Here is a 17,827-nt window from a genome sequence, read left to right as displayed (position 1 = left end):
ACAAACATTGGTTCTTTCAACTTACCTATGTCCCATCTTCTTAACTTGCTTCCTTTTTAAATATGTCAGTCATAAGCTACAGTTCATAACCAATAAATTATAACCAGAGTCCTCATCTAATCCTGGAAATGAGTTGCACTATAAAATCTGACGTCGAAACCCGTGTCTTGCCATTATACACTACTCGCCATTAAAATTGCTACACCACGAAGATGACGTGCTACAGACGCGAAATTTAACCAACAGGAAGAAGATGCTGTGATATGCAAATGATTAGCTTTCCAAAGCATTCACACAAGGCTGGCGCCGGTGGCGACACCTGCAACATGCTGACGTGAGGAAAGTTTCCAACCGATTTCTCATACACAAACAGCAGTTGACCGGCGTTGCCTGGTGAAACGTTGTTGTGGGACCTCGTGTAAGGAGGAGAAATGCGTACCATCACGTTTCCGACTTTGATAAAGTTCGGATTGTAGCCTATCGCGATTGCGGTTTATGGTATCGCGACATTGCTTCTCGCGTTGGTCGAGATCCAATGAATGTTAGCAGAATATGGAATCGGTGGATTCAGGAGGGTAATACGGAACGCCGTGCTGAATCCCAACGGCCTCGTATCCCCAGCAGTCGAGATGACAGGTATCTTATTCGCATGGCTGTAACGGATCGTGCAGCCACGTCTCGATCCCCGAGACAACAGATGGGGACATTTGCAAGACAACAACCATCTGCACGAACAGTTCGACGACGTTTGCTGCAGCATGGACTATCGGCTCGGAGACCATGGCTGCGGTTACCCTTGACGCTACATCACATTCAGGAGCGCCTCCGATGGTGTACTCAACGACGAACCTGGGTGCACGAATGGCAAAACGTCATTTTTTCGGATGAATCCAGGTTCTGTTTACAGCATCATGATGGTCGCATCCGTGTTTGGCGACATCGCGGTGAACACACATTGGAAGCGTGTATTCGTCATCGACTGGCGTGATGGTATGGAGTGGCATTGGTTACACGTCTCGGTCACTTCTTGTTCGCATTGACGGCACTTTGAACAGTGGACGTTACATTTAAGATGTGTTACGATCCGTGGTTACGATCCCTGCGAAACCCTACATTTCAGCAGGATAATGCATGACCGCATGTTGCAGGTCCTGTACGGGCCTTTCTGGATACAGAAAATGTTCGGTTGCTGCCCTGAGCAGCACATTCTCCAGATCTCTCACCAATTGAAAACGTCTGGTCAATGGTGGCCGAGCAACTGGCTCGTCACAATACGCCAGTCACTACTCTTGATAAACTGTGGTATCGTGTTGAAACTGCATGGGCAGCTGTACCTGAACACACCATCCAAGCTCTGTTTGACTCCATGCCCAGGCGTATCAAGGCCGTTATTACGGCCAGAGGTGGTTGTTCTGGGTACTGATTTCTTAGGATCTGTGCACCCAAATTGGGTGAAAATGTAGTCACATGTCAGTTCTAGTATAATATATTTGTCCAATGAATACCCGTTTATCATCTGCATTTCTTCTTGGTGTAGCAATTTTAATGGCCAGTAGTGTATAATCAATCTGAAACCTTCCGTCGTCTACAAGTATCTTCCACGTATAAAACTTTTTTTCATTATTATGAAACCAAGTGTTTGCTATGTGCAAAATACCGCAGCCAGCTTTCTCTTTCATCTCTTTGCCATAGTCCGTATTCCCCTACTAGTTTTCTTCTCTTCCTTTTCGTACTATCGAATTCAAATCCTCCATCACGATTAAATATTCCTCTGCCTTAACTATCTGAATAATTTATGTTATGTCACCATACATTCTTTCAGTCTTTTCATCATCTGTGGAACTAGTTGCCATATAAAGTTGAACTACTGTGGTGGGTGTTGTGTTCGTGTTTATCTTGGCTATGATAATGCTTTCACTATACTCTTTATAATAGTTTACCCGTATTCCTATTTTTTATTCATTGTTAGACATACTCCTGCATTACTCTTATTTAATTCTTTATTCATAATCCTATTGTCTCCTGTTCATCCTGCCACCGAACTTCACTAATTCTCACTATGTCTAACTTCAGTCTATCCATTTCCGTTTTTAAAATTTCTAACCTACCTTCCCAAATTATGGATCTAAAATTTTACCCTCTGACCCGTTGAATGCCACGTTTGTATTTCTTGATGAAGACGCCATCCTGAATAGCACTGTCTAGCGACCTGTGCTGGGAACTAGTTTACGCAAGAGGATACCATATCATTTGACCATGCAGTAGAGCTACATGTCCTCGGGAAAAGTAACAGGTGTAGTTCCCTATGCTTTCAGCCGTTCTCAGGCCCTGCACGCAAGGCCATGTTGGCTGATACTACAATGATCCGTCAGTCATCCAGACCATTGCCACTGCAAGTATTGAAAAGGGTGCTGCCCCTCTTCAGGAACCACATGTTTGTCTGGCCACCCCACAGATACCGCTCCGTTGTGGGTGCTATATGTATCGTCGAAGCACGCAAGCTACTCCCTTTTAGCAAGGTCCATGGGTCATCGGGAGTTTTCCTTCTTACTTGGTTATAATTCATCTAGACGGCTGTTAATGTTTTACATGCACATGTACCACGTTGTTCCATGCTGTTGGAGGACCTATGTGATATCACAGCACCTATACCATCGCTTAAGTAAGCTCTGAGAGAATCCTAACAATGCCGTCCATCTTCGCCACGGAATTGTACCAGATGACGTTCAGTATTTTCCTAGCCCTGGAAGCTCATGCACAGCTTATGAAAGCCAGATAATTCTCCCTCGGGATCCACCAAGAGGAACGAACGGTCCCAACATATTTAAGAAGAACTGCCCTGAAAGCTACTTCCACAAAAAAAAAAAAAAAAAAAAAAAAAAAAAAAAAAAAAAAAAAAATTAGTTTTATTATAGTTTCTATGTATTGATTTTGCATTGGCAGTTACTTTGCTTAGAATGCCAGAAAGCTTGTCTGAGAATCTGCATCCATTGCAAACAATGAATCGAAACGGCGAAACAGAAGTTAAGCTGACAGCGTGATTTCCAAGAAAGTGTACCGAATCGCCTAATAAAGAAAAACCAGATTGTACCTAAGTTCGCTTCAAAATCGTTACACTCTGTTTTATACTTCTTTATTACTCTGACAGGACATTGGACAAAAATGTAATTGATATCTGGTCAAATGAAAGGGAGTCTCTGGAAATCTGAAATATATATATTTTTTTCTTTTTCTCTTTTTGGCTTACCTGTGGCAATGAATAACGCTCGGCCAACAGGACTCTGGAAACTGCTACTAAAAAGGCCTGTCTCATTTACTGAACAGCTAACTAACTACAGGTGAATTCTGTGTGTAATGAGTCCACCTAATGTGTCTGCATTTTAAAATGCAATTGTGAAACTGTATCTAGTCAATGACAAAGACTGGGAAACGGACGATGGCGTGACAAATTACGTTAATGGTGATTCCCTTAAAAAGTCTATTGGCAAATTTAAAAATTTCACTTTACGAAGGTATTCTTCATTATAATGAAGAACTGCAAAGAAATGATGTTACAAAATATATATGTTCATCGTAGATTACAGGAGGTTGGACGAAGTGAGTTCATCATTTCTGAATTGTTGCTAATATTACCTAATTAAGAAGTGGGAAAGTTCTGTATTGGATACGAAATTGTTACAGTTGTGAGAAGGCAACGGCTCGCGCACAATTAAAGCAAAGAAAATTTATTATTATCTTATTATGAAGTCTTCATCGAATAAATAAAAAAAAACCTTTCTGTCTCGCAGTAAAGATATCAAAAACCATATTATAAAATCAATTTCCTCGGTGTAAGTAATTTTGTTCCATTGTTGTCATGCCGCCCTTTCGGGCTTCAATGACATCACGATTACCCAATATGCGACTAGCATCTGTGCGGAGCGGGCGAAACAGGGGTTATTGCAGACACGCACTGTCGCAGATAGCAGTGTGCACTGTCTGACAAAACAAAGTTGTATGGGAAACTGATAGCGAATGGATATCAACACCCTTTTCAACCCCTCTTATTGGCGCGAACATCAGCCTCTTGATATCCGAAGGAAATTAGAACTACATTCTACAAGCCGAGGACAGACACCGAATTTTGAAGAATACTCTTACCTCCAAGTGTTGATCATCCACATTTCCCTGTTAGCACAAATGAATAAAGCAAAAATCATGTTACACAACTATACACAATTGACATTCCTGTCAGCGAGTAACACTTGTATTCAAGAATCAGCGCCGGCCGCGGTGGCCGAGCGGCTCTAGGCGCTTCAGTCCGGAGCCGTGCGACTGCTACGGTCGCAGGTTCGAATCCTGCCTTGGGTATGGGTGTGTGTGATGTCCTTAGGTTACTTAGGTTTAAGTAGTTCTAAGTTCTAGGGGACTGATAACCTAAGATGTTAAGTCCCATAGTGCTCAGAGCCATTTGAGCCAAGAATCAGCATAACAGAAGCTTCACTGATGAGATATGAACCGTCGAGCTGCACGCCGGGTCACCTACTTATTTCCTGCAGAGGACTAACGTATGCCATGCGCAGAGCTAGGCACCATACAAATAATATCGCCGTCTCTCTCAGATCAGTGGAGTGTTGATATTACATTGTGATTTACTGGGATTAAATGTATGAAATCACCTTACTTTCTCTTATGCGTATAAAAATACTCATTACTGAAAAACGTAGTTCAAACTAACGTTGAAGTCATTGAGCTGACCGTTGCTTGTAATTAGGGCAGTTGATGACAGCGACTGGGTTGACAGAAAAAAAGGCCTGTTGTGATCCAAATAAGCTAAATAGTTTTAACAAACTGTAGCAGAAGAGGAATTTATGACTGGAAATGGAGACTGAGAGGGATGTGTAGCTAGGCGAATGGACAGTGAGTGAACCAAGCATCTACTTTCCTAATCACCGAGACATAAGAAAAATTCCGAAGCGACGACTTAATGGAAGATGGGTAAATGACGTTAGAAAATGGCAGCAACGGGGTGATTTTTATCACTGAAGTCTGAAACTTATAGCCAACCAGCGAACATCAAATGGCAGACGATTATCACACGCTTCGTAATTCACTATCGAATTTTAGTTTCTTATAATTTAATTTACTTATCAATCTTAAAATTATATCCCAATATTACAGTATACGAACGAATACTAAGTAAGTCTCTTGTTAGATAAATGATCCTTGTGTGCAGGGTAATACTCCATACTGACAGCGTTATTTTATGCGTAAAGAAGCTTTAAGTCGCCATCAAAATTTCTGGTATGCCTACGTGCTATAGTGATAAACATCTTTATTTTCTCATGTGTTACAGGTATGACACGAAGCTGACTGGAGTATTGAATCTTGCATCACTGAATTTTTTTGTAGTAAGAGAATTATTCTAGGAACAAGAACGAACTTACACTATATTGTCACCAGTGATTTATTTACTTTGGAAACAATCCTGCGTTGACATGGACCTCAGACAAGCGTTTCCTCTAACTGTATTATTTATGGTTTCTGCGGCACCGACCTCCGTATCCGTAAGTAAAAAAATTCATTTAATAACCATTAATCTTTCTCAGTTAACTTTCACACTGGCTTGGATACTTATTTTCTAAGACTGCTGTAGTGCAATATTCAGTTCCAAGTAATACGTAATGGCAGCTGGAAACAAATAATATTGTACTCTTTTTTTCTCAGCAGCATTCGGTTAACCATATCTGACTTCAGTTACAGATGGAAAACACGGTATCACTGATTTCTAATCTTACATGCACTGCTGTATGTTACGGGATGTCAACCAGTCATAGTACACACTCGCTAATTAAGAAAAGCTAATTGCTAACCTCCATTCAGTACTAATTCCTTCATTAACATGAACATTTTACATACATTTTCATATTCGTGTAACTAAATATCATTAGGCAAAGTCTTTTCCTTAACACATTCTTTCATTCTTTTACTTTTGTTTGATGATTGGGCCGTGGGGGCAGGGGTGAGGAGTATTCCTGGTGACCTCGATAATGAGGAGATTTAGGTCTCTTTATGATAGTGAAACAACCATCCATCCTGGAGGCTTGATGTAATCACGAAAATAGTGATACAGTTGTACACTGTTTCCAATACAGTATATTTTTGATTCATAGTACTAAGTTACTAAAGCTGCAATAGACTGAAGTGAGTTTGAATATCTGCACCCTCTACATAGGGTACTAGGTACCAACCAAAGATCATTTGTTTTTGCAGATATTTCTCCAGATACTCACATGAAATTGTAGCTGACAAGATTAGAGTTGATGTGTCAGTAATTTCTTCCGGTTACAATGTTCTGTTAAAGCATTTGTTACAATATGTTCTGCTGTATGTTAGAGTACCACACTAAAGTTAACATGTTATATTTTTCCACAGATATCATTTTCTAGTTTTAGTCCAGTGGCACTCTTTTTAACTATTTGTGATAGAGATATCCACGACACTATCACCACATTTAACTTGGCCATGAAGTAGCGCAGGACGCCGGCGAACATGGCGTAAACTTGCAGAGGCTTATGCCACTGCACAATATGTCGCTAAAGTAGCTGTTTACCTCTGTTCAACAGTTCTTAGTTATTGATTCCCATTATCAGGACATAAAAACCGTAGGTCTTTATATAAAGTATGTGTCAGCCGTCAGCGTCAGCACTCAACTAGCTGAGTACTGATTCTGAGGGCTGACGATTGACTCCATACTTTGTACGAAGACTTTTCTTTTTGATGTTCGATTGGTGGGCTGTTTCCGAAACACAACAATCAATAAGAACCGTCCATCAGTAGTGACCAGTTATTTTAGCGTCCTATTCGGCTGTGGCATAAGTCTCCTTAACCATCACCACACGTCTCACTTAGCTAGCGATTAATTTCAATCGGTGTGAAAATCGAGAACACGAATGACTACACGCTATTCTTGTAATGAAAACGTCGCTATTTTATGTATCAAAATCAGCCGTTAATAACGTTCGTGATTACTGACGTAATGGAGCAAGAGAAGGAAGTCATTTTGGAGGATAGAATGCGTGTGGAAAACATCACCTCTATGACCAAGGGGCTGCACGCGTGGTATGTTGTCAGCAATGTTGACGCATGATAATGAGATGCATGGGACTTTCTTTTCATCGATTGTGACAATGGATTAGACATGGATTTCATTTTTCAGTACTGAAAGGAAGCGCCAGTCACGTTAATGGAAGTACATACACACTCACCGCCATCAAAACATTTCGGGTATGCGTCAGTGCTAAAAAGATGAAGGTGGCCTTGTTCTAGGACAGCGATGGTTCAATCCGTACTCATTGCGTTCCAAAGCCCTTTACGTTATCAGGTGCATACTATCAAAATGTTCTGAAGAACAGGCTCCTTCCAACATTGCGTGAGAAACCGCCGGGCATGTGCTCTTTCGTCAAAACGACGCACCAACGCATCGGGCCAACGCAACGGTGCAGTTTCTTCGTGACAACAGCTTTGAACTGATTTCTCACACTCCCTTCTCACCTGACCTGGCTCCTAGTGACTTTTGGCTGTTTCCAACGATGAGAGACACACTCTGGGTCTGCCGATTCACTAGCCACGCCGCTGTTGTATCAACGATTTCCAGTGGTCAAACCAGACACTCAAAGAAGCACTCGCAGCGGCCATGGAATCTTGGTGTCGACGTTGTGAAAAATGTGTACGGCTGCAAGGAAATTACGTCGAGAATTGACATGAGTTCCACAGTTTTCGTGTGATTTGTTTGTAAGAAAAAAATTCAGGTGTTGCAAAGTGAATGCACCTCGTAAATACAAGTAGCTGTAATCTGTGAATTCATACTTCTTCTCCCTTATTACACACATAGGGTGGGAATACCTATGGAGTGAACACTGAGATTCACAGAACGGAATTTTTGACGCTATCATTGACTCCGAAAGTCACCTGACTATAGTGCTGCTTATGTTTGCCGGTAAACGTACGATTTTCAATGTCATTACATCGCTAGTGCAGAAGATTCCGATCAGAGTACTGTTAACTGTTCACGCGTTTCCTAGGTATGCCATGTGTGTTCGCTAATCAGAAATGAAGAATATACGAGGAATTCAGTCATTAAATGTACGAAACGTGATTCTCTGGTTATATTTGACTCCCGTCTCACGTTCCAACACTGATGTTGCATTCAGGAAGAGCGTGGTCGAAATTCCCTTCCAGCCATGTACATTTTCCTAGCTGCCCCTAAATCGTTGATGGCCAATGCTCTCGTAAAATTTTCTTGCCTCTCACTTCGCAAGACGAACTGTGCTGCTCTCTAATCATCTCGTCCCCGATTTTACTCTTCTTGCGTCCTTTCATACACTCGAGACCAAACGCATATCACTGTGTGAAGTAGTGTATGTAGAAGGTAAACGAAGACCAAATTAAGTATAAATTCTTCGAAAAGGGCATAACTGCCTATTTGTGCCACTTTTGTGAGATCCAAAAATATGCTCCGTCTTAAAATCTACATCTATAACATTATTCTGCAGTTCACACCTAAATCTTTGGTAGAGAATCCACAGAACCACTTTCAGGCTATGTATCTACCGGTCGAAGAACCACTTTTAGACTTTTTCTACCGTTACAATCTCGGATAGCACCTGGCAGAAACAACATTTTAATCTTTCCGATCCATTTCTGATTACTTGCATGTTATGTTGGTGGTCATAGGTGGGAATCAGCAAAATATTTTGTCGACTCTCTTTTTACGTAAGGGTCACAAAATATTTCGTCATTTGAAGGAGAAAGTAGGTGGTTATGATTTCGTGAAGAGGTCTTGATGCACCGAAAAGCACCTTTGGTTTAAAAATTACCACTGCAATTCGCTCACCACATCCGTGACACTCTCACCACCATTTCATCATGATACAAAATGCGCGACCCTTCTTGGAACTTTTTTGATTTCCTCCGCCAGAACTATCTGGTTTGGAGTTCATACCGCTTAACAGAATTTTAGAAGAGGATGATCAAGCTTAGTGTTGGCAGTCAATAGGACGTTAAAGCCTAATCTTCCTTCCACTGTTTGCAGGTGCATGGCACTTGTTACGTCACATTGTATTATTTATTAGTGCTTCTTTCCCGTTCCTTTCACATGTAGAGAGGGGGAAGAACGATTGCTTAAATGCCTGTGAGAGCACTGTAGCTAGTCTAATCTTGTCGTAGCGATTTCATTCGGAGCGATACGCAGGGGACTGTAATATATACCTACATTCATCACTCAAAGTTGGTTGTGGAGCTTTCTAAGTAACTTCTATCTTCAAGGGTATGTCAGTTCAGTTCTTTCAGCTTCTTCGTCACACACTTCCATGGGTCTACATCTACATCTATACTCCGCGAGCCACCTTACGGTGTGTGGCGGAGGGTACTTATTGTACCACTATCTGATCCCCCCTTCCCTGTTCCATTCACGAATTGTGCGTGGAAAGAACGACTGCTTGTAAGTCTCCGTATTTGCTCTAATTTCTCGGATCTTTTCGTTGTGATCATTACGCGAGATATATGTGGGCGGTAGTAATATGTTGCCCATCTCTTCCCGGAATGTGCTCTCTCGTAATTTCGATAATAAACCTCTCCGTATTGCGTAACGCCTTTCTTGAAGTGTCCGCCACTGGAGCTTGTTCAGCATCTCCGTAACGCTCTCGCGCTGACTAAATGTCCCCATGACGAATCGCGCTGCTTTTCGCTGGATCATGTCTATCTCTTCTATTAATCCAACCTGGTAAGGGTCCCATACTGATGAGCAATACTCAAGAATCGGACGAACAAGCGTTTTGTAAGCTACTTCTTTCGTCGATGAGTCACATTTTCTTAGAATTCTTCCTATGAATCTCAACCTGGCGCCTGCTTTTCCCACTATTTGTTTTATGTGATCATTCCACTTCAGATCGCTCCGGATAGTAACTCCTAAGTATTTTACGGTCGTTACCGCTTCCAATGATTTACCACCTATGGCATAATCGTACTGGAATGGATTTCTGCCCCTATGTATGCGCATTATATTACATTTATCTACGTTTAGGGAAAGCTGCCAGCTGTCGCACCATGCATTAATCCTCTGCAGGTCCTCCTGGAGTACGTACGAGTCTTCTGATGTTGCTACTTTCTTGTAGACAACCGTGTCATCTGCAAATAGCCTCACGGAGCTACCGATGTTGTCAACTAAGTCATTTATGTATATTGTAAACAATAAAGGTCCTATCACGCTTCCCTGCGGTACTCCCGAAATTACCTCTACATCTGCAGATTTTGAACCGTTAAGAATGACATGTTGTGTTCTTTCTTCTAGGAAATCCTGAATCCAATCACAAACCTGGTCCGATATTCCGTAAGCTCGTATTTTTTTCACTAAACGTAAGTGCGGAACCGTATCAAATGCCTTCCTGAAGTCCAGGAATACGGCATCAATCTGCTCGCCAGTGTCTACGGCACTGTGAATTTCTTGGGCAAATAGGGCGAGCTGAGTTTCACATGATCTCTGTTTGCGGAATCCATGTTGGTTATGATGAAGGAGATTTGTATTATCTAAGAACGTCATAATACGAGAACACAAAACATGTTCCATTATTCTACAACAGATTGACGTAAGCGAAATAGGCCTATAATTATTCGCATCTGATTTATGACCCTTCTTGAAAATGGGAACGACCTGCGCTTTCTTCCAGTCGCTAGGTACTTTACGTTCTTCCAGCGATCTACGATAAATTGCTGATAGAAAGGGGGCAAGTTCTTTAGCATAATCACTGTAGAATCTTAAGGGTATCTCGTCTGGTCCGGATGCTTTTCCGCTACTAAGTGATAGCAGTTGTTTTTCAATTCCGATATCGTTTATTTCAATATTTTCCATTTTGGCGTCCGTGCGACGGCTGAAGTCAGGGACCGTGTTACGATTTTCCGCAGTGAAACAGTTTCGGAACACTGAATTCAGTATTTCTGCCTTTCTTCGGTCGTCCTCTGTTTCGGTTCCATCGTGGTCAACGAGTGACTGAATAGGGGATTTAGATCCGCTTACCGATTTTACATATGACCAAAACTTTTTAGGGTTCTTGTTTAGATTGTTTGCCAATGTTTTATGTTCGAATTCGTTGAATGCTTCTCTCATTGCTCTCTTTACGCTCTTTTTCGCTTCGTTCAGCTTTTCCTTATCAGCTATGATTCGACTACTCTTAAACCTATGATGAAGCTTTCTTTGTTTCCGTAGTACCTTTCGTACATGATTGTTATACCACGGTGGATCTTTCCCCTCGCTTTGGACCTTAGTCGGTACGAACTTATCTAAGGCGTACTGGACGATGTTTCTGAATTTTTTCCATTTTTGTTCCACATCCTCTTCCTCAGAAATGAACGTTTGATGGTGGTCACTCAGATATTCTGCGATTTGTGCCCTATCACTCTTGTTAAGCAAATATATTTTCCTTCCTTTCTTGGCATTTCTTATTACACTTGTAGTCATTGATGCAACCACTGACTTATGATCACTGATACCCTCTTCTACATTCACGGAGTCGAAAAGTTCCGGTCTATTTGTTGCTATGAGGTCTAAAACGTTAGCTTCACGAGTTGGTTCTCTAACTATCTGCTCGAAGTAATTCTCGGACAAGGCAGTCAGGATAATGTCACAAGAGTCTCTGTCCCTGGCTCCAGTTCTGATTGTGTGACTATCCCATTCTATACCTGGTAGATTGAAGTCTCCCCCTATTACAATAGTATGATCACGAAACTTCTTCACGACGTTCTGCAGGTTCTCTCTGAGGCGCTCAACTACTACGGTTGCTGATGCAGGTGGTCTATAGAAGCATCCGACTATCATATCTGACCCACCTTTGATACTTAACTTAACCCAGATTATTTCACATTCGCATTCGCTAATAACTTCACTGGATATTATTGAATTCTTTACTGCTATAAATACTCCTCCACCATTGGCGTTTATCCTATCCTTGCGGTATATATTCCATTCTGTGTCTAGGATTTCGTTACTGTTCACTTCCGGTTTTAACCAACTTTCCGTTCCTAATACTATATGCGCACTATTTCCTTCAATAAGAGATACTAATTCAGGAACCTTGCCCTGGATACTCCTGCAGTTTACCAATATTACGTTAACTTTTCCTGTTTTTGGTCTCTGAGGACGGACGTTCTTTATCAACGATGATAATGTCCTCTCTGGTAAGCCGTCAGGTATTTTATCGTTTCGCCCAAGGGGGGGTCCCTCTAACCTAAAAAACCCCCGTGTGCACGCCACACGTACTCTGCTACCCTAGTAGCTGCTTCCGGTGTGTAGTGCACGCCTGACCTGTCTAGGGGGGCCCTACAGTTCTCCACCCAATAACGGAGGTCGATGAATTTGCAACCATTATAGTCGCAGAGTCGTCTGAGCCTCTGGTTTAGACCCTCCACACGGCTCCAAACCAGAGGACCGCGATCGACTCTGGGCACTATGCTGCAGATATTAAGCTCAGCTTGCACTCCGCGTGCGATGCTGGTTGTCTTCACCAAATCAGCCAGCCGCCGGAAGGAACCAAGGATGGCCTCAGAACCCAAGCGGCAGGCGTCATTCGTTCCGACATGTGCTACTATCTGCAGCCGGTCACACCCAGTGCGTTCAATAGCTGCCGGAAGGGCCTCCTCCACATTACGGACGAGACCCCCCGGCAAGCACACCGAGTGCACACTGGCATTCTTCCCCGACCTACCCGCTACTTTCCTGAGGGGCTCCATAACCCGCCTAACGTTGGAGCTCCCTATAACTAATAGGCCCGCCCTCTGTGACTGTCGGGACCTTGCCGGAGAATCGGCCACTGGCCCAACAGGCGAGGCACCCTGTGGTGGCTCGGAAACGATGTCATCACCACTAGGAAGCACCCCGTACCTGTTGGAAAGGGGTAAGGCAGCTGCCACGCGGCCAGATCCCACCTTCGCCTTTCGGCCAGGCACGCGCGAGCCCACCACTGTCCGCCATTCACCCTGGAGTGATGGCTGACCGGTAAGATGCTCACTGCCGGAAGACGCAGCGACATCAGGGGTTCCATGTGATTCCAAGGCCACCGAAGTCGGCATAGGTCTCACCACAGTTGCCCCAACGCCACTACGAGCCGACGCCTGCGCCTCGAGCTCGATGAGCCTAACAGACAAAGCCTCCACCTGCCCCCGAAGAGTGGCCAATTCTCCTTGCGTCCGCTCACAACAACCACAGCCCCTACACATGACTATGTTTACCCTACTCTATACGGTGACAAATTCCCAAGATAATCTTCTGATGAGCTACTCTGATAATCAAGAAACACTCACTGAAATACGAGACGCGAAAACTACGCTAGGTTTTCCCAGAAAAACTATTTAAAAGCTAAGCGCAGCAAATAAGTACAAAAACGCTTTATACAAACAGTACTCGCTGCTGCTGGTGCTGTCGCTCTGGCTGTCACAAGACAACTGCTGATTCAAGTGACTAGTGGCTAACGGCCGCGAAACAAACAAAAGACGGTTTTAGGGCGCTTTCTGTTCTAAACGATCAAGAAAACACTAAGAAATCTAACACGAAAACTACGTAAAGTTTTATCAAGAACTGTTAGTTACTATGCAGAGCAGATAAACACAAATAGAACCCCTTCCTTAGTGGAAGGTCGTAAACAAAATGCAAAATAAACGCTTTATACAAACAGTACACGCTGCTGCTGGTGCTGTCGCTCTGGCTGTCACAAGACAACTGCCGATTCAAGTGACTAGTGGCTAACGGCCGCGAAACAAACAAAAGACGGTTTTAGGGCGCTTTCTGTTCTAAACGATCAAGAAAACACTAAGAAATCTAACACGAAAACTACGTAAAGTTTTATCAAGAACTGTTAGTTACTATGCAGAGCAGATAAACACAAATAGAACCCCTTCCTTAGTGGAAGGTCGTAAACAAAATGCAAAATAAATGCTTTATACAAACACTACTCGCTGCTGCTGTCGCTCTGGCTGTCACAAGACAACTGCTGATTCAGGTGACTAGTGGCTAACGGCCGCGAAACAAACAAAAGACGGTTTTAGGGCGCTTTCTGTTCTAAACGATCAAGAAAACACTAAGAAATCTAACACGAAAACTACGTAAAGTTTTATCAAGAACTGTTAGTTACTATGCAGAGCAGATAAACACAAATAGAACCCCTTCCTTAGTGGAAGGTCGTAAACAAAATGCAAAATAAACGCTTTATACAAACAGTACTCGCTGCTGCTGGTGCTGTCGCTCTGGCTGTCACAAGACAAACAATCCGTGACCATTCGTGCAGCCGTTCTTTGTATTCGTACTGCCATTTAGACCTATTTGGTATGCGTTCCACATGCTTGTGCTGTACTCCAGGATGGGTCGCTGAGTGTTTTGTATCCAGTATCCTTTGTGGACTGATTGCAATTCCCTTGTATTCTGCCAATGAAACGCAGTCCTCCACCTGCTTTATCCAGACTCAGCTTACGAGTATTTGATCCTTCCATTTCATATCTCTACAAATTGTCACACCCACATATTTGTATGAGCTGATCGAGTCCAGCCGTAGCTCACTGATACTATATTCATAGGATACTACATCTTTTTCGTTTTTTAAAATGTAGAATTTTACTTTGCTGAACAATTAAATCAGGTTGCCAGTCTTTGCACCATTTTGAAATCTTATAAAGATCTCACTGAATATTTGTGCAGCTTCTTTTAGACAGTGGGCCATTATAGATAACTGCAGAACCTACGAAAAGTCTGAGCTTTCTATTAATATTGTCCGCAACGTCATTAATATAACACAACATGTATAGGGTGGATTCCAACACACATCCGTGAGCGCACTTCTGTAATGACTCTCCATCCAACATAACTTTATGCGTCCTCCCTGCCAAAAATCCTCAGTCCAATCACACATTACACTTGATATCCTGTGAAATCGTACATTTGTTAACAAATGTAGATTTGGTACTGAGTAGATGTGTGTAATTAGCGAAAAATTCAAACAACGAAGTCATATCTACGTTACGTGATTATTTCGGGTTGATGTTGGCGACAGGAACAATACGCTATGCCCAATCCAAATACATTTCTATTCCGAGGCTCTACGAGGCGTGTTGTTTTACGTAAGTATCGGTTTTAAATATGGCCACCGGAATACTGCGACCAGCAGTCTGCACTTGCGCGCAGAGCGTCCGCATTAAGTTGGCAGTGTACTGCTCTCTGCTCGCGGTGGGCAGGAATCCGCTTTTGACTCCCAATCCGGCCCATGGTATTAACTGGTGACATGTGCATTAATGATTCGTTCTTCTGTGCTTAAATACTGAGACATATGGAAACAGTAGAAACGAACGCGCTTCATTACTGAGCATATCGCGTACATCTGTACATCTATTTCCTCACAACACCGTGCTTCGATACTCCAGCAATCGCTTCCGAAAGACAAATGCTTCCCTGACCAACTGACTCTCGTGCATCCATCGGGAACGTCATGTATCAGAGATGAAGATCGAGGTACGTGCAAGGGGAAACACCCAATAATTCAGTTGTATTGCACGCACAGTTCCCATCATGCACTACGTTTGAACTACTAATTTCAGGTGGAAACCTGACACCACGAGATGTTGGTGTGACCTGTGTGACAGCACGAGGGCACGTGTGAAGGGTTATCACTGCATAACGCTGAAAAAACAACTCATTTTGGGTATCGCTGTAGTGTATTCTACGTAGTACATTCATTTATCGCTGGCAGAGACGAAGATTAGTATCCGACATACCAGCTTCTAGTTTTTTGCTAATTATTGTTTGAAAATAATTTTAATTTCTTTTAGGTTCTTAAGCTTACATATTCGCAGTTATGAATTTCAAAATAACAATCTATGCAGGCACAGGAGTACGTCATGGTGGATATCGATGCTGGTACGCTGAGAGGACAGATCAGAACAACGTACACAAATAAAACCATGTATAGCTTTGAAGGCATACCTTATGCAGAACCGCCCGTGGATAATCTTCGGTTCCAGGCAAGTAGATAAAGTGAATTAAAGAACATCAACTTGTTAAAGATATATTTTGTTTTGTTATATTTAAACTAAAGATTAGAAGAAAAGTGCACATTATTTCTGTTCCACGATGCTTACGATGCTGGTGACGATGATGATGTTGGCGATGTGGTAGGAATGGGCGGACAATCTTTTTTATTCCATGACATGCAAATAAACCTTTTTAGATATCTGGTGCAGTCTCCACCTGCCACGAAGAATACGTTGCCCGATGTGTGCACTAAATCTCGGGTCTCGCATGTTAACCAACAAGAACCCCAGCTAAAGCGACTCACAATGAATAAAATTGTTCTAAAATGGTGAGATATGTCTGTTTTACCACACATTGAGGTCACTTATCTGTAAAGTTCTGTACTGCGTACAAACCGCCTTTGAAGGTTACCGCATTCAAAGACTGCAGACGCACCACTCTCTAGACAAAAAATGTACAATTATGACCAGCATGACTTGGCAAAATGTTAACATTAGCTTTAAACAATATATGAGACCACGTGCTGTAATTAGAGATTCACATTTACGAAAACACAAGTTACTGTATTGTCAAATCTTCTTCACTTATTTGAATTTAAATGCAGAGTTCAGTGAAGTAATTAAAAATCAGCTCAAAGGAAAAGTATACAAATTTGGCAAAAGTGACGTGTGGACGTGTTAAATCATTTTCTGTGTACACGCACTTCAGTAATTCAATGTCAAAATCACAATGATCACGTTATCAGCTAATGGAACAAGAGTATCAGTTTCGTAACCATATATTTGCCACGCATGTGCTAACTCAGCTCTGTATCTCGATATCTCGGTGCAGGAATCTGAATGTAGATAACCGAGTGTAGACAGATGCTGAAATAACTATTATGTGGCGTGAACTACTGTTCGTCCGTCTGCAATGAATAAAGTCAATAAAACATTTCACGGTCGTACTGTCAAAAAATAACATGCATCGACAAGTTAGCAGCACTTGGATTTCTTCGGTAACAGCATCTTCAACGCAATATCTTCATTCAGAAAATATTCTTAAATGTTTTTTGGTACTTTGACAAGACCACCTGCACACTTCGTTATAAAATTAATTTCTATTAAGTTAAATCTGTAACACGTCATTTGAACAAACACATACTCATTTCTTTACATTACTCATGGTCCAGAATATCATCAACAAAAACTTATACAACCTTTCTAAAGGGAACTGTTACAAACAGTCAAATATTTGGTGGTCAAATACTACCTGATTGACGCTTTCTGACTGATCAGACAGTTCATGTCCGGTTTGTGCCATTGGCCAGAAGTAATGTATTCTTCCGCCAATGTCCGTTCCCTTAACTGAGAGTCAGCGGATCTGACGGCAATACAGCGGGCACGGGTTTGACTCCCAGCCATGTCTTCGCTCTGGGACTGGGTATCGTGTAGTCGTCATCATTTCATCATAATCGACATGTAAGTCGTCCAGTCTACGGTGAATTGATAAGACTTGCAACTCGGTGGCAGAACTTCCCCAGGTAGGGCCTCCCGGCCATCAGTGCCATACGATTATTTCATTTGTTTTTCATTCCGCCAATGATTGATGTAGAAACTGTTCATTCAAACTTTTTCCTTTGTGTCACTTTATCGATGAGTCTTCTTCATCCTTGGAACATGGTAGATTTCATATGAGCATCTAAAGGAAAAGCCATAAGTGGCTTCCTTTGGCTATAAGGCCTCATAGTGTACAGGGTGTTTCACAATTCATGTTGCACACTTCTAGAGGTTGTAGATGAGA

The 17,827-nt window shown here is 42.3% G+C and overlaps 1 protein-coding gene across 3 annotated transcripts in view; it reads left to right on the top strand.

Moving 5' to 3' along the window:
* Positions 1–17,827, top strand: part of LOC126457325 (esterase FE4-like) — a 112,316-nt gene that overhangs the window by 20,660 nt on the left and 73,829 nt on the right. For all 3 annotated transcript variants that reach the window (XM_050093521.1, XM_050093523.1, XM_050093522.1), the window contains exons 2-3: positions 5,336–5,546; positions 15,898–16,035. In XM_050093521.1, the coding sequence (XP_049949478.1) occupies positions 5,478–5,546; positions 15,898–16,035 (207 nt within the window). In that variant the 5' untranslated portion in view covers positions 5,336–5,477. The remainder of the gene's footprint in view (positions 1–5,335; positions 5,547–15,897; positions 16,036–17,827) is intronic.

This window comes from Schistocerca serialis, chromosome 2, assembly GCF_023864345.2.
Source record: "Schistocerca serialis cubense isolate TAMUIC-IGC-003099 chromosome 2, iqSchSeri2.2, whole genome shotgun sequence".
Taxonomy (NCBI): Eukaryota; Metazoa; Arthropoda; class Insecta; order Orthoptera; family Acrididae; genus Schistocerca; species Schistocerca serialis.
This window is presented reverse-complemented; position numbering and strand designations above follow the sequence as displayed.